The sequence below is a fragment of the Myxine glutinosa genome, chromosome 5 (assembly GCF_964187855.1).
Source record: "Myxine glutinosa chromosome 5, kmMyxGlut1.1, whole genome shotgun sequence".
Classification (NCBI taxonomy): Eukaryota; Metazoa; Chordata; class Myxini; order Myxiniformes; family Myxinidae; genus Myxine; species Myxine glutinosa.
The window spans coordinates 142,987,867-143,012,149 of NC_136265.1; the positions used below are offsets into that span (position 1 = coordinate 142,987,867).

General features: G+C 37.5%; 1 protein-coding gene across 2 annotated transcripts in view; it reads right to left on the reverse strand.

Moving 5' to 3' along the window:
* SLC38A12 (solute carrier family 38 member 12) overlaps window positions 1-24,283 on the reverse strand; it is a 244,239-nt gene that overhangs the window by 93,337 nt on the left and 126,619 nt on the right. For both annotated transcript variants that reach the window (XM_078778807.1, XM_078778808.1), the window contains exons 6-7: window positions 22,330-22,444; window positions 21,986-22,066 (exon numbers count right to left, since the gene is read on the reverse strand). In XM_078778807.1, the coding sequence (XP_078634933.1) occupies window positions 21,986-22,066; window positions 22,330-22,444 (196 nt within the window). The remainder of the gene's footprint in view (window positions 1-21,985; window positions 22,067-22,329; window positions 22,445-24,283) is intronic.

Below are 24,283 nucleotides of genomic sequence, written 5' to 3' on the forward strand. Positions count from 1 at the left end.
TTGTGAGTAAAACATCAATTCTTACAGCTCCTTTTCTTTGAAATGTATTAACATTAATAATACAAGGCTTTTGATTTTGAATACAAGATGTTAATTTATCAAGATTGATTTGATTAACATATACCCCTACCATTTATTTATGAGAAAAAACCTATGTGATATTAATCATAACACCATTATCTGTATTAATCTGTAATTCTGTTTCCTCCAAAAGCAAACAATAAGCATCAACTTCTTCATTCTCTCCTCTTTCAATGTATAGAGAAGTATCCACTCTATTAGACTTTATAGTTTCCTTTTGAGAACTCAGGTCAATTGTGTAGATTGTATAAAGTTTTTGAAACGCAACCATATCCAAAATAGGTTCATTATTACCGTTGCTTTCACACACCTTTTGGTAAGACTTGTAGGCTTCCGCATAATCATTTTTTTCCCAATCAATTTCCAATCTATCTCGCGGATAAAATGTCCCATCAAGAGAAACCCGAAGTTGTTTCACCTTAGCATTATCACTCAGGGCATTATTCTTATTAGTACCGTCCTCTCCATCTGGTTTCTTAAAAATGAGCCATAGGTATCGTGGCTTTCCTTCAAGAACACCCAAATTCCAAGTGTAGGTAGTGTGTTCCAGTTTAACGTGTTGACATCTTCTTTTAAGGTATGATACATTTAGCGGTTTCTTTGAGTTAAGTCTTCTATTTAACATCTCTTCCGTTTTAAGATTAGGAGTATATTCACTAATATACCAACACAAATCATTAATAACAAATTTATTATTGTCGCCAAAAGCATTTTCAACCCCAAAAAGCAACCTATTTACATTATCATTCCTTTGTAGTTGAAATCTAATTTTAAGCCCATACAAAACTTTATCATAATCACAAAATCCAAATATACCTTTCAGAGGTACTGCTACCGTAAAACTATTCTCTGCTTTTGCGTCATCATTATACATTGACTTCCTTTGACTATAACCAGGGTCTGCGTTTGTTCCTGTTGACATATCAGGAATAAAACCTTCAACAGCTCCCTTACCCATTCTATCACTAAACGAATATAGTGTAAATTTCATCATTTCAGATGTAGCAGAGACATAATCAACCGCTTCAACCTCTTGTGTTCCAATATACAGGCGGACACTGTCAAACATTTTCCAGAAGAAATCATTTACGAGTGTAGCATTAGTATTATTCGCAGCCTTAGTGAATTTAAATTTACACAGCAAGAAACTATCAGCTATATTCAAGTAAGTTTGTTGATTATTTATTTCAAAACTTTTTGTTCCGTTTGAATTCCAGTCTGTTCCTGTTATAGCATTTACCTTAAAATAGTCTTCCTTTTTAGTGGAGTTTGAAATGATAATCGTATCATCCAAATCATAGATACTATCAATCGCTTCCATACTTGTATTTATATAGCATTAAAATTGTTGAAACCCTGACCCAAGTATTTTAATGATTTTTTGTCGTTCTTGTGAAGATAGTTGAGTTTTACCTTTTTTAATTTCTTTGATTGCTTGTAATTTATGAGACTCCTTTTGAGCATCTTTTATACTCTTTATAGCACCCGCAACTGAGCCCACGGCAGAAGCAGTTGAACCAATTAGGTCTTTATGTTTAAGGATGGTTGAACCAATACCCATTAGAGTATCAATTACCCCATCTCCTTTATTTCTAAATTGATGTCCCACACCCCGTTGTCTCTTTGGTTTATAGTATCCTCTCCCAAGAAACATACCTTCACCCTTATAGTATGGTGAAAGGAACATCCCATCCCCTGTAATTATTTTATATTTTCCCAACTCGTGTTTTCTCACAATAACCATTATTTATTTATTGAAAAACTTCACGTAGGTGAATTCTGATGGATATAATTTCATCATTAAAGGATATCATACGATTATCTTGGTCGGTTATCCTAAAATTTACTCTGTATATGGTTTTTCCTGACACAGGTAAATAGACAAGATTTTTTGGTTCCATATTAAATTTATAACCAATCGGGGTTGAGTATGCGCTGAATGAAAATATTGTATTTGTTCTTATTCCATCGTTATAAGCACCATCAATCAAATCACAATGAATTAATACTGAATTTATACCGGAGGATATTTGAATGACATTATCACTGTAAAACGTTCCGTTAGTTTCAACCTTTTTTGAAGAGAAACCCAATAGCTCTCTAAACGATTTTTCAATGGTGAAATCAACTTTATAATTATTTTTAAGTTTAATAGTTGATTTTGAAGTGTGTTTTTGAATATCTATTACAATATTTTTTGGTTCATCACCTTTTTCTTTCATAAGGCGAGAGACTTCTGAAGATATTTGAGAAATCTCGTAAGCACCGGGTGAAACGGTTATAGTTTTATATCCACTTCCTGGATTATAACTAAACTTGTTGTTTTTCTCTGTGATATTAAACAAGGTATTATAAGTCTCCATTGACAACAAAGAAGCCTCATATTCTTTTTTGGGGTCAAGTTGTAGTGGGTAAGGGAATGAAGCTGTGTAATCACTCGTTGTGAAATTAAAACTAAGAATTGTGCTTCTCATCTTATTTAATATCTAATAAAATATCTTTGTATTGACATTTATTAATTATTTTCATATTCATCAACTGATCTAAAATGGCGGATGCTTCATTAAAACAATTGTTGTTTCCAGCCTTCTTACTACCTAACAACAATAATAACCTATTAACTAATTGTGATGGGTCATTTGGAAGAAAACTAACACCCGAACCAAGCTTACTTAAAGCATCAATAATATGTTTCTCCTTCTCATTCTTCTTACTTTTACCAGCAACAGAAACTCCATAATCAAGTGTGTTTAGCAACTCAATATACTCTCTATCTTCCTCTCTTTCCATTTCAAGCGGTTCATCAAAATAAGGTGAATTAGAATGTCCATCTTTTGTTAGAAGAAACATTAATCTTGGGGTTAATTCAACATTTGGTTGGTCAGAACTTAAGAACACCAATTTATCATTAAATATCAATAACTTTTCTTTCACAAGATGGAACTGTGCTGGTTCTTCTGTTGGAATGAGACCTGCTCTGGTTTTTGAACCCTTCAAATATTCATTGTTTTGAAGAGCTTCTACAATATAATTGGAAAGTTTATTTACCTTCTCAAGATGCCGAAATAATCCTTCATCATCATATTCTAATTCTCCAAGTTCTTGCTCTGTCATTTGACTAAAATCTTTGAGCATTTGAAATTTTTTTGGAGTAAATTCTACCATGGGAACTGTAGGTGAAATCGTTTGTTGAGTTTTTAAAAGTGGTTTAAAAAATTTCTCTTGTTTTCTTTCAAAGGCTTCTTCACCAGTTAGTTTCTGTCTCCTTTTCTTCTTTATGTCTTCCTGTTGCTTTACAACTTTTGAAAGCAACTCTTGATGTTCTTTAAACTTTCTTACTCTTTCTTCGGTATTCATTTTCTGTATTTATTTATTGAAAAATATCATTTAGTATCTCATCTTGTTTCACAACAATATATTTATATTTTCCGATCGTGTGTTTCATATTATTTTCAAATTCCTTCTTACTACGTAATGTAGAACAATTATCTCTCCAAAAATTATTTGTATCTATTGAATTTAACTTAAATAAAATAAAAGTATTAGCATTGTTTCTTATTGAGCGCCGAGGGAGTTGAAAATATGACTGACTAAGATAAATACAATTACAAGAAGAATGTCTCCCTCTTGTATAGTAGCTATCCATTACTGTTTGGTTTCTCTCATTAACACAATCATCAAAGATAACGAGGTTCTTTTTTGATTTATCTAAATCTTGAGGTGAAGGTATATCATCCGTATTATCACTGAGAATACAAGTTATGGGTTTTAGTTTTGATTTTGATTTCTGTGTATCACAAAATAATTGTATTATATCATCAATATTATAATCATTTAGTTTGTTTTGAAGTTTAAATAAACCGATAATGTCTTCCTTTTTAAGACCCGCATTAAAACCCTGTGAGAGTAGTTGATACTCAGGTTGAAAACTTGACTTTGTAAAAATTATTAAATTATCATAATCTAAAAAATTAGGACTAAGGAGCATCTTTAAAAGTAAACAGGTTTTTCCACATCCGCTTGAACCGACTATTAGACATCTCAATGAATTTGGAAGATTTTTATGGTTATTAAATTTTATCTTATTTTCCCAAACAGGTAAAAAATCATTCATTTATATATTTGGAAAACAAGTCATCTAACTTTTTTTGAGTTTTTTGAGAAACTCTATATTTTATCCTGAGTTCAGGTTTAATTTCAAAATAATCCATTATTTTGTTTATATAGTATCTTGTATTAACATTTCCATTAAAATTATTTTGAATAATAAATATCATTAAACCCTTATACATTTCCTCAATACAAATAGTCTCTTCCCTTGTAAGAAATGGTGTATTATCCCCATAATACTTAACATTCATCTCTCTTATTAATCTTGTAAAGTAATTCATTTTTGGTTCTAATTTAAAAGAGTTATATATTTTTCTATATTTTTTATTATCATTAATTAGAAGATAATCACAGAAAATACATTGTTTATATGCTTCTGATTCTGTATTAAGCCCCACTCTACCACAAGCCGGACAATTCTCTAATTTATCATATGGAGAGTCTGGAAATTCTAAATATCCTTCAGAATTTATCATATTTATATAGTAAAATTATACTTAAAACAAAGTGCCTTTTTTTAGAGGCTTTTTTAAAGATGAAACTGTGCTTAAAGTAAAACACCTTTGAGCTTTTCAACTCGTTTTATGTATATAACTTTACTTAAACTAAACGCAAATTTATTAGCTAATAAATACAATGTTTCAAAACACAAAAGACAAATTTCAATCAATCTCTACTTCGGTGGAAGATATAGAAAAATATGTCAAAGATGTTAAATTGAACAAAGATAAATATGGAAATTTTTGGATTAAACCCATAATGGAGAATAACATGTGTCCTTTTATTAAATTTACAGGACAAGCTATGTTAATTAATAACTCTATTAAAGTAAATTTGACAAAAGTTTCTCCACTACTACTAACAATTTACTCAAAGCTTGAAAAGATCATTGATAAAGAAGCTTTGAAAATGAATGATAAAACCATCAACGATTCTAGAGGAAACATTTGTATATTCTTTAATAGACCCAAAGATGTGGGTGAAATTAATAATATGAATATTAGTGGTGAACTATCATTCCGTACTCTGATTATTAGAGATTATTTGAAAATAACATTTAATGTAAAAAATATTGTGGTTATTAGTTCTAATGAAAGAAAATATATAGATATTGATGGAAGTTTAATGGTATGTAAATGAGTGATATTAACAGTCAATACTCTGAGAGTTATTATACTGAGAGTCTAGGATCTGAAGATAGTTATGATACTAATAGTTTGTGTTCAAATGATAGTTATGAGAGTAGCTTTATTGATGACTCAGATAGTGAAATTGAAATTGATGAACTAGAGTATCTAAACTTTCTGGCTAATACATAGACGCTTTACTTTAAGTAAAGTTATATACATAAAACGTGTTGAAAAGCTCAAAGGTGCTATTTTCTGGCTTTCTGGGCCCTGTGCTATTTCTGGTCTTTATCAATGACCTCTCCGACTCTCTGGAAAATCCTCTCTATCTCTTTGCTGATGACTCCACTATCTGCCGCTCCATTCCTCATCCCTCAGATCGGCAGTCTGCAGCCTCCTCACTCTCTGCAGACCTGGACAAAATCACAGACTGGTCAAACAAGTGGAACATGTCTTTCAATCCTGACAAATCTCACACTCTTACAATGTCTCTCCGAAAGGACCGACTGGACAACCCTCCCATCTACTTTCTCAACAATCCTCTCCAAGAAGTTCTGTCGCTCAAGCTTTTGGGTCTCACTATCTGCCATGATCTTTCTTGGGAAAACCCCATTTCCAAGCTCGCCTCCAAAGCCAGTCGCCGACTGGGCATCCTCCGTCGTGCGAAGTCCTTCCTTGGCACACCTGAGCTCCTCACCACATACAAGGCTTTCATCCGCAGCTCAATGGAATACTGTTCCCCCCTCTGGGCTGGTGCTCCTGCCTCACACCTTGCTCGGCTTCACGCTGTTGAGGCCAAAGCTTTCAGAATCATTGGAATCTCCTGCGATGTAGTCAACTCCGAGGGCCTTTCACTCACTCACCGCAGGCAGGTTGGTGGTCTTTCTGTCTTCTACCGACTCCTCTCTGGCCTTGCTCCCCCAGAGAGGAGTTGGTTTGTCTTTTTTGTGATTATTGTTAGCTCTTTCACGAGCCTCGATCTTGTATACAAAAAAAAAAAAAAAAAAAAAAAAATAAAATAAAATAAAATAAAATAAAATAAAAAAAAAAAAAAAATAAAATAAAATAAAAAAAAAAAAAAAAGTGTTTTACTTTAAGTAAAGTTATATACATAAAACGAGTTGAAAAGCTCAAAGGTGTTTTACTTTAAGTAAAGTTATATGCATAAAACGAGTTGAAAAGCTCAAAGGTGTTTTACTTTAAGTAAAGTTATATACATAAAACGAGTTGAAAAGCTCAAAGGTGTTTTACTTTAAGTAAAGTTATATACATAAAACGAGTTGAAAAGCTCAAAGGTATTTTACTTTAAGTAAAGTTATATACATAAAACGAGTTGAAAAACTCAAAGGTGTTTTACTTTAAGTAAAGTTATATACATAAAACGAGTTGAAAAGCTCAAAGGTGTTTACTTTAAGCACAGTTTCATCTTTTAAAAAGCCTCTAAAAAAGGCACTTTGTTTTAAGTATAATTTTACTATATAAATAAATATGATCAAAGCAACGTATTGCGATGTTTGTGAACAAGAATATAAACAATACAAAAGACACCTTAAAACTAACAAACACACATTTAATCTACTTCACCTACTATCTCCTATTCAGAAGGAAACAAAACACTGTTCTGCATGTAATAAAAATATCCTCAAGAAAGGCTTCGAAATACATCTTAAAACAATTCTACATTTATCAAATTTTATCACAACTAAAAACTCTGATGGCGCATTCAAAGAACATATTAAAATAAGAGTCTTTAACTTCAAACCTCCTGAACCAGAGTCTATAGTTGATGCTGTAGAAAGAGTTAAACCTGTTGTTCAAACGTTGATTGAAAAAACACTAAAAGAAATGAAACCACTTAAATTTTATATGGGAGTAAAATTAGAAATGACAAAGGACGAAGGAGTTATAGATACACCATACATGAGAACTGAGCCACACTTTATATCTTCATATCAAGATTTTAAAACATCAGGAGTCTATGATGAACTTATTAAACAAGAGCAAGATGTGGATAATTCAATCGTAGGAAGTGGATTCAATATAGGAAAAATTATTTACATAGACATTCATATTCTTAAATCAGATCCTCTAAAAGCTTCTTCCTACATTGATTTACCCAGTGTTATCAAAAATAGAAAAGCAGTTATCAATATCAAAAATAAAGACAATAAATGTTTTCTCTGGTCTATTCTAGCACACTTACATCCTCCACATTTTCATGATGAAAGAGTATCTCATTATAAAAAATATGAGAATACATTAAATACGAAAGATCTAAAGTTTCCGATGGCTTTAAATGATATTCCTAAATTTGAAAAGATAAATAATTTATCAGTTAATGTTTATGGTCTAACAGAAACAAACAGCATTCAGGTTTTAAAGCTTTCTGACAATTGTAAACAAACTCATATTAATCTTCTATATTTTAATTCAGAGGAAAATTCACATTATACATACATTAAAGATATTGCTAAATTAATAAAACCACAAGTATGTAAAAGAACAAATAAAATATATATTTGTTTGCGTTGTCTTAACTTCTTCCATACACAAGAAAGATTAGATAAACATTCAAATTATTGTGGTGAACATAAATCAACGGTAATCAATATGCCTAAAGAAGGCTCAAATATCACATTCAAAGATGAAAAGAAAAAGATCAAACATCCATTTGTTATATATGCTGATTTTGAAAGTATTCTAGAAAAAATAGATACTGCTTCTCCAGATCCAAAAGATTCATACACAAATAAATATCAAAAACATACTCCTTGCGGTTTTTGTTATTATATCAAATCATCCGTTGGTGATAAATATAACAAGTTAGAGGAGTATAGAGGCTCAAATACCCCAGAGGAGTTTGTGAAACGACTAGAAAAAGACTGTGTCCGATTAACCAAGATAATGAGAGAAACTAATAAACCAATGTCTTTGACGAGTGAACAGAAAAGGGAATTTAGAAAAAACAATGTTTGTCATATTTGTGAGGAAAAAATTGGTGAAGGTCTAAAGGTTAGAGATCATTGTCATCTCACTGGTAAATATAGAGGTCCAGCTCATCAAAGTTGTAATATTAATTATCAACTCCCCTCTTTCATTCCTGTCTTTCTTCATAACAATGCTCATTATGATACGCATCTATTTATTAATGAACTTTCAAAGACATCTGGACACATTTCAGCAATTCCTAACACAGATCAGAAATACATTTCATTCACAAAAACAATTCACACATCTCCTATTACTCATATCAGATTTCTTGATACATTTAAATTCATGGCAAGTCCATTGGCTAACTTGGTTCAAAATCTAAAAGAGTTTCCATGTCTTTCAGAGTATTTTTCAGATAAAGATTTTCTAACACAAAAGGGAATTTACCCCTATGACTATATGGACTCATTTGAGAGATTCAATGAAACACAACTTCCTTTAAAAGAAAATTTCGATAACAAATTAAACAACAGTCATATATCTGATAAAGATTATGTACACGCACAAAATGTTTGGGAAAAATATAACATCAAGAATCTTGGTGAGTATCACGATTTGTATCTCAAAACTGATGTGCTTTTATTGGCCGATGTATTTGAAGCCTTTAGATCTGTTTGTCGCACTGGATATGGATTGGATCCTGCTCACTACTACACAGCACCTGGATTGGCTTGGAGCGCGATGTTGAAAATGACAAAACAAGATTTGGATTTGATAACCGATGTCGATATGCTTTTGATGATTGAAAAGGCAAAAAGAGGTGGAATTTCACAAGTATGCTCGAGCAGCTACTCAAAAGCAAATAACAAATATCTTCCAAATTATGATTCAACGAAAGAGAGTTCTTACTTGATGTACTATGACGCAAACAACTTGTATGGCTGGGCAATGTCTCAAGCTCTTCCTTATGGGAAACTAAGATGGGTAAAGGAAAAAGACTACACAAAGGTTTTACAAGATGTATGTATCTCTACACAAAAACAATTGGATGATTCAAAGGTTGGTTATTATTTTGAGGTTGATTTAAAATATCCTGAAGAACTTCATATCAAACATAAAGATCTTCCATTTGCTTGTGAGAAAGAAAGTCCAAAGAAAGAATGGTTGAGTGATTATCAACGATCGTTTGATATAGGTGAATCAACAGAAAAATTACTTACTACATTATATAACAAGAAAAATTATGTACTACACCAAAGAAATTTGCGACAATATTTATCAAAAGGTCTAAGAGTAGAGAAGATCCACAGGGTTCTAAAGTTCAATCAAAGTCATTGGTTAAAGGGGTACATTGATTTTAATACACAAAGAAGAACAGAGTCAAAAACAGATTTTGAGAAAGACTTTTATAAATTAATGAATAATGCGGTCTTTGGTAAGACCATGGAGAATGTGAGGAAAAGACAAAATATCAGACTAGCAACATCTTGGGAACAAGCATCAAAATTAATTAATAGACCGAGTTTTACTAGAGCTGAGGTCTTTACTGAGAACTTTTGTGCGATCCATTTGGTTAAAGAGAGTATTGAAATGGACAAACCTATTTACATTGGAACATCAATTCTTGACTTGTCAAAGTCATTAATGTATGATTACTTTTATATTAATCTAAAATCAAAGTATAAGGATAATGTGTCATTGTTGTATATGGATACTGATAGTTTTATTTTGAAAATTAATACTGATGATGTTTATTCAGATATGAAAAAGGACATTAATATCTATGATACAAGTAATTACAGTCCAGAGAGTGAGTTGTTCTCTTCTAAAAATAAAAAGGTGATTGGAAAGTTCAAGGATGAATTGGGAGGAAATGTTATGAGTGAATTTGTGGGATTGAGGTCGAAGGCTTATGCTTATAAATACATTGTGAATAACGTTGAAAAGACTGATAAGAAGTTAAAAGGTATAAAGAAAAATGTCATTAAAGAAACAATAAACTTTAAGGATTATTATAACTGTTTAACAACAAAGAAAGAAGAGTTTAGAAAGATTAATGGAATAAGAAGTTATAAACATCAATTATATTCAGAAGAGGTGAATAAGAAAGCATTGGGGGCTTTTGATGATAAGAGGTTTATTTTAGAAAATGGAATTGATCGTCTCCCTTATGGTTATATAAGTATATAAGATATATATATATATAAGTGATAAGTTAAAAAGGGGGGTTAGGGATTTTAACGGGCTACCGCCACCTTTTTTACTATTATATAAATGATAGAACCAAGTATCAACCAGACTAAAGAGTGGAGGTGTAATCAACCTTGGTATATAAATGGAAAACATAACGAATGTGAAAAATATCAGATTCAAGAGGTTGAGAGAATCACTGGTCAGAAGGTTCTCAAGACGGATAAACGTATTCATTTGTTAAGTGGGGTAATGGAGGGTGGGAAGAAAAATATATTAGAGTGGAGTGAGAACTTTAATGGTTATCAATCGGATAATAAATATTATAATTTTAAAATGGTATGTGGGAGAGGAGGAGGTCAAACAAGAACCCTCCGTGAAACATACCACTTTATACTTTCACAACAAAAGGTTAAGGAACCTGTATACTTTATAAATATACTTGATGGGGATGAGTTCTATAGGAGAATGGAACTCTTAAAAAAGTTAGAAAGAGATAATATATTTATAGGCTCATTAGCAGAGTGGTCTAAGGAACTACATTAAGGGGGTAGTGGGGGGAATAGGGTAAAATTTACATGGAAGTGAGAATGATCATAGGTTCATAAGGCTAGAAGGATTATAGGTTCATAAAGGAAGAAAATCATAGGTTCATAAGGCGAGAAGGATTATAGGTTCATAAGGTGAGAAGGATTATAGGTTCATAAGGCGAGAAGGATTATAGGTTCATAAGGCGAGAAGGATTATAGGTTCATAAGGCGAGAAGGATTATAGGTTCATAGAGGGAGAAATAGAGGTGTTTATGATTTTTTTTAAAAACAGGGGGGTAAATGACATTAGATAGGGATTTCCCATGTTAAACGGAGGTGTCCCAGAAGCAACATTTATCATCTACTAGTGGCAGAAGGTGAAGGGTATGGGGGCAGAAAAAGCAGAGCATGAAAGTTATAAGGCAGCCAAGAAGGCTGCAAAGAAAGAGGTAGCAAAGGCGCAGGAGGCATGTAGGAAAATGTTCGGAGAACACTTGGATTCGGAAGAGGGTCAGAGAGCGATATTCAGAATTGCAAAGCAGATAGCGAAAGAGAGGTGTGATGTGATGGGGGTGAGTTGCTTGAAGGATGAAGTGGGACAAATCGTCGTGGACCCAGATGGAATTAAAGGAAGATGGAAAAGATATATGGAAATGCTGTTGAATACAGAGAATGAATGGGATGGCAATATAGAGAGTAACCCAGTTTTAGAACCGGCAGAGAAGATAACTGAGAAGGAAATTGAGGAAGCGATAAAAGCAATATATATAAAACATAACCACCTTTAGAGGCCATTTTTCCCCGCAAAGCGGGGGTTGGCCTTTTTCGGGAACCGTGGTTGTTGTTGTTTTTTGGTCCCCTTTTTGAAGCAATGTTTTACGGCCGGATGCCCTTCCTGACGCCAACCCTTTTTGCCGCCCTTAACGACAAACAGGGAATTACAGATCTCTGTCATTCTCTTCACACCCCAACTTCCTGCTACCTTCAACAATGATAAAAGCAATGAAGAGTAGAAAAGCGGGAGGGCCGACGGGAGTTGTGGGAGATAAGTTGAAGGTAGCAGGAAGTTGGGGTGTGAAGAGAATGACAGAGATCTGTAATCTGGTGGTGAAAGAAGGCCGCATTCCAGTGATTGGGAACTGAGTACCCCCGTCCCTCTATACAAGGGGAAAGGTGACCCTCTGGAGTGTGGCTCGTACCGAGCGATAATGTTATTGGAGCATGGAATGAAGGTATTGGAAAGGGTGTTGGAGAGGAGGATAAGGAAGAAGGTGAAGATCGACGAAATGTAGTTTGGATTTATGCCAGGAAGAGGACCGACAGACGCGCTCTTTATTGTGAGGCCGTTGCAGGAGAAGTACATGGAGAAGAGGAAGAGGTTGTTTCTTGGGTTTGTTGATCTGGAGAAAGCATTCGATAGGGTTCCACGCGAAGTATTGACATGGGCATTGAGGAAGTTAGGAGTGGAGGAATGGTTGATCAGAGTAGTGATGGTAATGTACAAAAGAGCGCGCACAGCTGTAAGGACGAAGGACGGGAACAGTGGTGAGTTTGAGGTGAAGGTGGGAGTGCATCAGGGGTCGGTACTAAGTCCACTACTACTTGTAGCTGTGATGGAGGTACGGGATCAGAACGTAAAGGAGGGTTTACCGTGGGAGTTGTTGTATGCAGATGATCTGGTGTTGATTGCGGAAAGTATGGATGGACTGAAGGAAAAGATGACCAAGTGGAAGGAATGTATGGAGACAAAAGGTCTGAAGGTGAATATCGGAAAGACGAAGGTGATGGCAAGTGGTAAAGCATGTGGTGAGGTGGAAAGAACTGGGAAGTGGCATGTGCTGTGTGCAGGAAGGGTGGCGGAGTGAACTCCATTCAATGTACAATGTGCGCTGAGTGGGTTCATCAAAAATGTAGTGGTCTGAGAGGGTCTTTAACCAGTGTGTCAGCTACATTCAAATGTAAGGTGTGCACAGAGGGAGCTGCAGATGGAGGAAATGTTGAGTTGGATCTTGGAGACGGCGTGAAGCTGGAAGGTGTGAAAACATTTTGCTACCTCGGAGACATACTGAATGGAGAAGGTGGATCAGACTCGGCAACGGATGCTAGAGTGAGATGTGCATGGAAGAAGTTTCGGGAACTGAGTGGCGTGCTGATGAGGAGGCGAGTGTCGTTGAAGCTGAAGGGAAAGGTGTATGCTGCATGTGTAAGAAGTATTATGATTTATGCGAGTGAGACATGGGTAATGAACGTAGAGCAGCAACGAAGGCTGGAAAGGGTGGAAATGCGAATGGTTCGGTGGATGTGCGGAGTATAGTTGAGAGAGAGGAAGACAAATGATGAATTGCGAAAGATGATGGGAATAGAGCCTGTGATTGATGCTGTGAAGAGGAACAGGTTGAGATGGTTTGGTCATGTGTTGAGGAAGGATGAAAGTGACTGGTTGAGAAGAGTGATGGAAATGAATGTAGAAGGAAGTAGAGGACGGGGAAGACCGAGAAAGACTTGGCTAAAGATGGTGGAAGAAGAAATGCGGGCAAGGGAGTTAACAAGGAGAGATGCAGAAAATAGGGCAAAACAGGAGAAGATTGTCATGGGGACCGCAAGGCTAACCCCCGCTCTAGCAGGGAAAATGGCCTTAAAATGCATGTTGTTGTTGTTGTTGTTGTATTTATGATGTTTTGCCAAACAGTTTATTACTATTACTGTGATTATAACAGCAATAGTCTAACCTAAGGTGACTACAGAACAAACAAAAAAATAGGTGGCTGGTGATGAGTCATGTGATCATATATGCAAATGTAGCAATCTTCTATCTTCTTCTATATATATATATATAAAAGAAAGTTTTTGTTTGTTTGTTTGTTTGTCTGCACGCGCTAAACTCCTGAACGGTGAAAGATAGGAGGAAACCTCTGAAACAAAAAATGTCTGGACGGGCCCCGGGAAGGTTGTAGGCTAGGTGGCGAGGCCGGTCGAGGCCGCGTCGGCCGGGCTGGGCCCATTTCGCAAAAAATCTTCTTCTTCTTCTTTCAAAATGCTCTTGAAGTACAACTTATGCACTTAATAGGAATATCTGACTGATTGCAACACATGCTTTCAAAATTCTCTCTCGCGGGGCCCGACAGAAGAAAGAAGAAGGAATCGTTGAGCACTAACTGATACTGGGCTCGCGTCAGGCCTATGTACAGGAGATTAAATTCATTCAAAAAGAACCCGGGCAACGCCGTGTGCATTCAGCTAGTATGCAATAAAATAAGAATGAAGGTGAAGCCGTTTTCTTTTATGGGTGCAGAAAGCAATAAGGTGTTGCATATTTTAGTGAAAAATGTTAGCCAATTTGAATGGCCAAGAAGGCCTTGAACACAGACTCGTACACAATGTCTCGATGTGCTTGCCTTTCTTGTAATCTATGTACAAAGCCTTGGCCACTGTGCAAGAACAGAAGAGCCAAAAGACATTTGGCCATTTCACACGATGTGAAAAGTAACAGTTCGGCACTTTGGCGAAAAGCCGTTCATGACGGGAATGCAAAACATTCATCATCGCTTAATGATTCACAGCAGTGTTTGGAACACAATGTACACTGCATGATGCTGAAAATGAACTACTATCTCAAACGTGCTAAAACCCTTTCAGACGAAACAGAATCGTTTCAACTGTGACTGATATAATATCTCAGACAGGGGCTCTCGCTCTCTCTCTCTCTCTGTATACATCAAGATCGAAACTCCTCCCTCCCCTTCCCTAACCCCAACCCCAAGAGCCTCAATGACACAAATAGATGCAAATTAATGTCGACAGAAATGCACCCATGCCTCATTCCATCACATATGGGACTGCAAATGTACACAGACAATGAAGGAGCCACTCGGGGCTTCATTTTCTCTGCATGCTCTACCTGTCACGGGAAGGACTCGGAACACAATTAGGTGGAATCTAGTGACTGGCAACGATGCATGAGCAGCGATTTATTTCTGGTCTCATCTGTTCAATGCTGATGCTTTAAAAAACCGTCGCTCCTCTGTCTGGACTTGGGTGCAACCACGAAGTCTTAAAACACAAGACAACTGCTGGAGTTACGAAGCTCCACCATGCACTCTTTGACTCAAAATTTCCTTTTGTCAAAGTTTACGCCTCATCAGCACAGCATTGACAAAATGAAACCATCCATACTCTTTATAGACGATAAAACAAAATAATAAATTACCTACAGGAACACTGTATTCTAAATTAATGTTTCAAAAAATTACCCAAGTTTAATTTGACCAGATGTTGAGAAACCACTTCAGATTTCATTTTTAGCTGGTCCATAACGAAGTCGATATGAGCTGTGAAAGCCATAATGGCATCCTTCTTCAGTCAGTCAGTCCCGGCAATGCGTCCAATGACTTTTTTTGTTTTTTTCCCGACTCCTCTGAGACGGCTCAACATATCGTTTTGAAACTCGGCATGACATCGATTTGTAAATCTATTGGAGAAAAACTAATGGAGCCCTTGTTTAATTTCCATCCAGGTGGTGAGATAAATCAGCTAATTAACTCAAAATGTAATATATGTTTGCATGTCCATCACGTATATGAGATTCCTTCATCTGACGAGATGTTTTGTTGTCTAATTTAAACCTCTTAAATCAACCTCTTAATTACCCTCACCAGAGGAGAGTGTTTGTCTGATTGTCCACACAGAACAGGAGTAGGTGTATGAATTACATACTGTTGAAAATCCATAAGACCTCGAAGACCCTCTAAAACCTAAAGACCCTTTAAGACCACTAAGACCCTTTAGGACCACTAAGACTCTTAAGAACCTTAAAACCTCCAAGACCCTTAAGAGCCCAAAAACCCTTTTAAGACCCTTTAGACCCTTAAGAACCCAAAGGCCCTTTAAGACCCTTGAGACTCTTAAGACCCCTTTAGAACTATAAGACCCTTGAGAATGCTAAGACTCTGTAAGAGCCCTAAAAACCCTCAGAACTCTCAGAACCTTTAAGCCCCGAAGACTCCTCAGAACCCAAAGACCCTTTAAGATCCTTAACACCCTTTAGAACCCTACAAGTTTGCACAGTCATGGGAGATCACATTTCCAGGATTTTTCCAGGAGTTTCCAGGCAAAAAAAATGTTTTCCAGGAACTTTAATGCAAATAAATGTTTTATGCAATAAGTGACATTGGAATAAACCAAATGAATAATAATGAAACCTTGTTTGTTTTCTGCTATTCCATTGAATATTTCAGTAACTAGAAACACCCATTCCCTTCAGGGCAGCCTGGGGAAGGAGGGGGGGGGGGCGAGGGATTATGGGGGAGGGGGGCAAATATATTATGTGTCGTGACTAATAACCCCGTCTGCAGCAGAAGTCAGTAAACCACTTGCAATGGGGCACATGTACAGGCTAAAAATTGTAAGCCAACCACTCCCTCGCAAAGGGGGAGGGGGGGAGGGGGAGATGGGGGAGTTGATGACCATGACCTAACCATGGGTAATACCAACACATATGCCAAATCTGTTGCAGATTGGTCCATTCCTGTTTTTTTTCGATGATTTTCAGATGTACACGCACCTACAGTGCATTCAGAAAGTATTCAAACCCCTAACTTTTTTCACATTTTGTCATGTTGCAGCCTTATGCTGAAATTGTTTAAATTCATTTTTTCCCTCATCAATCTACACTCAATACCCCATAATGACAAAGAGAAAACAGGATTTTAGAAAGTTTTGCAAATTTATTAAAAATAAAAATCTGAAATATCACATTGACATAAGTATTCAGACCCATTGCTATGACACTTGAAATTTAGCTCAGGTGTCTCCCATTTGTCTTGATCATCTTTGAGATGTTTCGACACCTTGATTGGAGTCCACCTGTGGTAAATTCAATTGATTGGACATGATTTGGAAAGGCACACACCTGTCCATATTAGGTCTCACAGCTGACAATGCATATCAGAGCAAAAACCAAGCCATGAGGTCGACGGAACTGCCTGCAGAGCTCAGAGACACGATTGTGTCGAGACACAGATCTGGGGAAGCCTACAAAAAAAATTCTGCTGCATTGAAGGTTCCCAAGAGCACAGTGGCCTCCATAATTCTTAAATGGAAGAAGATTGGAACAACCAGGACTCTTCCTAGAGCTGGCCGCCCAGCCAAACTGAGCAATCGGGGGAGAAGGGCCTTGGGAAGAGAGGTGACCAAGAACCCGATGGTCAATCTGGCTGAGCTCCAGAGATCCTGTGTGGAGATGGGAGAAACTTCCAGAAGGACAACCATCACTGCAACACTCCACCGATCTGGGCTTTATGGCAGAGTGGCCAGACGGAAGCCTCTCCTCAGTGAAAGACACATGAAAGCCCGCTTGGACTTTACAAAAAGGCACCTGAAGGACTCTCAGACTGTGAGAAACAAGATTCTGTGGTCTGATGAAACCAAGATTGAACTGTTTGACTTCTGTCTGGCCACTCTGCCATAAAGCCCAGATCGGTGGAGTGTTGCAGTGATGGTTGTCCTTCTGGAAGTTTCTCCCATCTCCACACAGGATCTCTGGAGCTCAGCCAGAGTGACCATCGGGTTCTTGGTCTCTCACCTCTCTTACCAAGGCCCTTCTCCCCCGATTGCTCAGTTTGGCCGGGCGACCAGCTCTAGGAAGAGTCCTGTTTGTTCCAAGCTTCTTCCATTTAAGAATGATGGAGGCCACTGTGCTCTTGGGAACCTTCAATGCAGCAGAGATTTTTTGTAGGCTTCCCCAGATCTGTGCCTCGAACACAATCCTGTCTGTGAGCTCTGCAGGCAGTTCCTTCGACCTCATGGCTTGGTTTTTGCTCTGATATGCATTGTCAGCTGTGAGACTTTATACAGACAGGTGTGTGCCTTTCCAAATCATGTCCAATCAATTTAATTTACCACAGGTGGACTCCAATCAAGGTGTGGAAACATCTCAAAGATGATCAAGAGAAATGGGAGACACCTGAGCTAAATTTCAAGTGTCATAGCAAGGGGTCTGAATACTTATGTCAATGTGATATTTCAGTTTTTTCTTTTTAATAAATTTGCAAAACTTTATAAAATGCTGTTTTCTCTTTGTCATTATGGGGTGCTGAGTGTAGATTGATGAGGGAAAAAATGAATTTAAACGATTTCAGCATAAGGCTGCAACATAACAAAATGTGATAAAAGTGAAGGGGTCTGAATACTTTCTGAATGCACTGTACATACAGAGAATTGCCATATTTAAAATGAACATAGTAGGATACTGTATGTTTACCTACAGCCAAAATATACTCGTTTAGCATGTTACACCACAGAACCATTTCAAGTTTTACCTTTTGCAGTATTAATCACCAGCTTCTGTCACATGGATTGCTTAGATGGACTAAACTGCAATAAATAATTACTGCAATTAATAAATGCATTTCCTTGCATCCATTCTTAAAACATGTTTACGCCAATGATTGGTTGGTGTTCAGTTCAATCACGAGAGGGTTGTTTATAACTTTCGTAAGTAATATACAGACACTGGAGAGGAGGATAGGGAATTTACTTTTCATCTTCCAGGCACTGTGTAAATAGTTTGCCAATCGTACTATGGAGCAGTTCACTGTACCATCCTTGATTGCATTGATAAAGACTTTATCTTCTACAGGTCCAACCTCTCCATGCTTTATCATGGAAAGCATGATCCCTGCAGAAGTCTCTCTCGCAGGATGGACCATTGCTTTTTATTCAGGTTGAAATGCAGGTACATTGGACCTTTTACTCAAAATAACTCATGGAATTATTTGGCACGCTTAATGATACCATGCGTTTGTGAGAATAGGTCCATTTCCTGTTTTTGTGGAAAAATATATCAGCACATCCCGTCATAAAACTCCACTTGTCGGCTCTTAAGCTTCTGTTCTTCTCGGGGTTTTTTCAATTGCCGTAAAGTATTCAACTTTTTCTTTAACTGTGCTGTCTCGTTACATCTGCCACCCAAAGTGGATCGAGGTATTGAGGTTATGCTTTCACCCATGTATTCTTTGATTTTGCAAGTAACAAACCGATATAGACCCATTTAGACCCTTTGGAGCACTAAGATCCTTTAGACATTTGCACCCCTTCGATACAGACCCTTTAGACCTGTAAGCCCATTTGACCCCCTTTTTTTTTTCTTTTTTTTTGTATATAAGATCGAGGCTCGTGTAAGAGCTAACATTAATGAAAAAAAAACAAACGGACACATAAGACGAAATAAAGGGAGCGGGAGACAAGATGGGGAGAGAGTGGGTAGCACACAAGTACAACATTTGAGAGCAGGGACATCGGGAGATCTGTGGGAGGGAAAGGGCTTAGGGGGAGGAGGCGTGGGAAGGGGGTTGGAGGGTGGGAGAGGTACAAAAAACACATGGACATTGGACACTGCGAGGACTTCCAGGAAAGAAGTCTGTATTTCAGAAAAGTGGATCTGGGGTGAATGAACTGGGGTAGAAAAGATCAAGGTTTTGGATGGGGGAAGATAAGAGATGGAAATAATGCATATCACAAAAAATGTATATACTTTGGATATAAAAATATATATATACTTTGGATGCATACCACAAAAACATCTGTAGAATACTATTGCAATACACAGACTATACTTTTTTCAGCAAGTAATGCACAATCTCCACCTGCCTGGAAGCTGCGTACTCTGCTAGGTTAAACAGAATTTGCATATTGGGTCACTGAACTGGTTCACCAATCAAAACCGAGAAGCATATTGTTTATGTGGATTTCGCAAGTATCGTGCTAAGCATACATACGTTTCATTCACTAATGAATGTCGAAAGGAGTCATGTTCTCTGCTGTTCGAAACTCAATAACTGCACGTTGCTTTAACCACACTGACAATGTCGTGCTGTCCTCTGCCATCTTGACTAACGTAGCACCGAGACATCTATTGTCAGAATCACGAAGCTTCCCACCCAGTGGCGGGAAGAACTAATGTGCGGACTGCGCTTTGTTTCATTCGAACATCTTTACCTGTTTTGGAGAAAAATAATAGGACGCATTACTTTTCGAAAGGCCCTCGTACGAGTAATGCTCTGATACAGAGAGACAACAGCAATGTGTCCAGATGAGACTCTAAGAGAAAACCTTCATACAAAACAATTGTGCTTATGTGTATTAACCATCCACACAATCAGAAACCAAAAAATGTAATCTCAGGAAATAACGATATTGAGATTACCGTCCCTTATTCAAAACCAGTTTGTAAGTGTAGAGCAGTGACAACTTTGTACAATGAGGAATATGTGAGTTAGAGAGACAAGGCTAGTACAACTTTCCACTGACTATGCTTGGAAACGAAATAAACAAACATCATTGGTTTAAGGAACATACAGTCACGTGAAAAAGTAAGTACACCCCATGTAAAGTTTTGCCTTTTTCAACATATTTCAACATACAGCTATTTGATCTTCATTTCAACAATATTGAAAGATAAAGGTGATATAATATAACAAATATCATGAAACATTTACATTTTGTGGTCCATTGTATAATTTAAATAAACATAAATGCAAATTTCGCATGTCGAAAAAGTAAGTACACCCCTACATTTATCACTACTTCAAATACCTAAAATTAGAATCAGGTGCACCAGCTCAGGTGCAAATGATTAGAACATCGTTAGAGAGGATCTTGGAGGAACCTGTCTTATTTAAACCTCAGACATTTAGTTTGGTTTGCTCTTTGTTGTTGAAGTGTGCGGCGTCACCATGCCTAGATCAAAAGAGGTCTCTGAGGCCTCCAGAAAGAAGGTTATAGATGCCTACGAGTCTGGTAAGGAATTTAAAAAGATCTCCAAACAATTTGAAATCAATCATTTGACTGTCTGGAAGATCATCTACAAGTGGAGAAGATTCCAAACAACTGCCAACTTGTTCAGGCCAGGCCGCCCCAGCAAGTTCAGCCCGAGAGCAGACCGCAAGATGCTGAAAGAAGTCTCTAAGAACCACAGTATGTCATCACGGGACCTCCAGGTAGCCCTTGCCACTGTTGATATCAAAGTGCACGAGTCTACCATTAGAAAGAGGCTGCACAAATTTGATCTACATGGGAGGTGTGCCAGGAGGAAACCTTTGCTGTCCAGAAAGAACATCAGGGCAAGACTAAAGTTTGCCAATGAACACCTAGGCAAAGACCAGCACTTCTGGAACAATGTGCTCTGGACAGATGAGTCAAAGGTAGAGCTATTTGGCCACAGTACCAGAAGACATGTTTGGCAAAAACCAAAGACAGCATTTGACCACAAGAACCTGATACCAACTGTAAAGCATGGTGGTGGAAATATTATGGTTTGGGGCAGCTTTGCTGCATCAGGGCCTGGGCAGTTCACCATCATATAATCCACGATGAATTCTTCATTGTACCAGAGGGTGCTTGAGGATAATGTGAGGCCATCTGTCGGAAAGTTGAAGCTCAACCGAAGGTGGACCTTGCAACATCGCAATGGCCCTAAACATACCAGTAAATCCACCAAGGAATGGCTGAAAACAAAGAAATGGAGGGTTCTGGAATGGCCAAGTCAAAGCCCGGATCTAAATCCCATCGAGACGTTGTGGAGGGATTTGAAACGAGCTATGCATACAAGAAATCCCTCAAACATCGCACAGCTGAAAGAATTCTGCACGGAGGAGTGGGCAAAAATTTCTTCCAGTGGATGTCAGAGACTGGTAGACAGTTATAAGAAACGCCTACTTGAGGTTGTTTCTGCCAAAGGGGGCAATACCACCTATTAGAGCCAAGGGTGTACTTACTTTTTCCACATGCGAAATTTGCATTTATGTTTATTTAAATTATACAATGGACTACAAAATGTAAATGTTTCATGATATTTGTTATATTATATCACCTTTATCTATCAATATTGTTGAAATGAAGATCAAATAGCTGTATGTTGAAATATGTTGAAAAAGTCAAAACTTTACATGGGGTGTACTTACTTTTTCACGTGACTGTATGTATGATTGCCCTTCGAAAAGGAACACGCTTGTCAAATACCTTTATTGAAAAACATTGAGGCCATTTGGCCCATCTCCACTCTGTCTGTGATATCATAGAGATCCGAACCCCGCGAACCTCCTGGAAGAAAGAACACACAGGCTGTCATAACGATCGACACCGACGCATTTCTGACAGCAAGACACAGCAACATATGTGGCAAATGAATAAAAAGAACAATTTCTGCTCATAGGAAACACTGCACATATTGTTCTTCCAGAAAAAAAAACCGATAAAGAAATTATTCCTTTGTGTTGAGTTGAAAGGCCAGTTACATGCAGTGAGTACCTCAAATTACAAGCCTGTAAGAATAGCTGTGCTTGCCAGTTCGCTGAGAAACTTACGGACAGACACAAGAAGATGCTGGTCATTGCACTCCAGATAAGGCTCGTGTGTCCACGTCTCATTACCGGTGTTCGAAAGCATGGGTTCGACTTCATCCACATTTGAATTATCGGACTGTGCAGTAAACAAGATGAGAACCGCAAAAATCACCTCCACCATTGAAACGATTATGTTTATTATAGTTTGTACAAGGATGCCATAAATGCAATAATCTCTAACAAATAAGTTCAGAGCAGATGCCACATCAATTCTCCCTCACATTGAAGACCCAAACCGACAAAGTATCCAAAGGCATTCACAGAAGCAAAGAGCAATAAAATAAAGTATTTTTAACACATCATCCCACACTCAATGCATAGTGGCAAAAAAGAGCAATTCAAAAGAAATAAGAGAAATTAAACATTGAAAACACAAATTATTCGATATGGCTCTAAATGTCTTCTTTGCCAAGATGTAGAACCTGACCGCAACAGAACTCGTGCCATGGGTCACGTATCACACCTAAATGCCTCAAAATTAAAGGGTTTCTAATCGCACGGACCCTTCAGGCAAGCAAAGAACCAAGAACAATATATTGAAACCATTTTCCCTGACATTTCATTTCGACTCAAAGGGAAGTGCAGATTATTAGGCAAACGGCTGGAAGCAAGGCTTCAATCCCTTTCTAGTATTGTACAATCACGGTCGGGACGGGCACAGAAATTGAGGCTAAAAATCAAATAAAAAAGGCCCATCTTCAGCACACGTCTACGTGAGCAAGCAGACTCGAAATGCATACCAAGTGAAGTGTCTTGCCTATGTACAGTGGGCGATCGATCGCGAGGTCTACGAAGCATCGGCTGGGCTGAATACGAGCCATTATATGTGTTCTGAATTGTTATGCATTATAAGTGCTACTGCTGAAAATAAATCCAGCAGCCAAGATGAAGCATTCACACAAAGTATGCTTTGAATCTGAGTCCTCGCAACTTGATACTGGAACTGCGCACATTTCAGCAAAAAATAGAGCTCAACTTATCCTGTTGTACAAAGAAAATGCTGAGGGATTTTAATCTCGGCTCCTTGTACAAGAACCGCCTTTAGAGGCCATTTTCCACACAGAGTGAGTGGGGGTTGGCCTTTTTTGGGCACCTTGGTGCCCTGTTTGAAGCAATATTTTATGGCCGGATGCCATTCCTGCCCTGTTAATCGCCTCTTGCAATACGCAGGGAATTACCAGTGAACTGGTACTCAATTTGCCGACCTCGGAAGGAGGACAGGCTGAGTCAACCACCCTGGTGTTAATTCAGCGATCGACCGGGATTCGAACCCAAGATCCTAGGATCCCAAGCCGGCACCCTAACCGCGAAGACAACACCAGGGAAGTACAAGGTGCAACAGAAATCACTGCATGGTACGGACTTGGATGATAGATTTTAAAAGTGATAACACAATAAAATTGGATAATATTAACATCTGGGTTGGCATTTTTCGTGGTCCCATCTTAGCAAATAGCTAATAAGATTATGGGGTTTCCAGGTTAAAATATCATATGGATACCAATGGATGAAATCAACATCTGGGTTGGCTTTTTTGGTGGTCCCATCTAAGCCAAAAGCTAATGATTATGGGGCTTCCAGGTTAAAATCTCAAATGGATACCAATGGATGAAATCAACATCTGGGTTGGCTTTTTTGGTGGTCCCATCTAAGCCAAAAGCTAATGATTATGGGGTTTCCAGGTTAAAATATCATATGGATACCAATGGATGAAATCAACATCTGGGTTGGCTTTTTTGGTGGTCCCATCTTAGCAAATAGCTAATGATTATGGGGTTTCCAGGTTAAAATATCATATGGATACCAATGGATGAAATCAACATCTGGGTTGGCTTTTTTGGTGGTCCCATCTAAGCAAATAGCTAATGATTATGGGGCTTCCAGGTTAAAATATCATATGGATACCAATGGATGA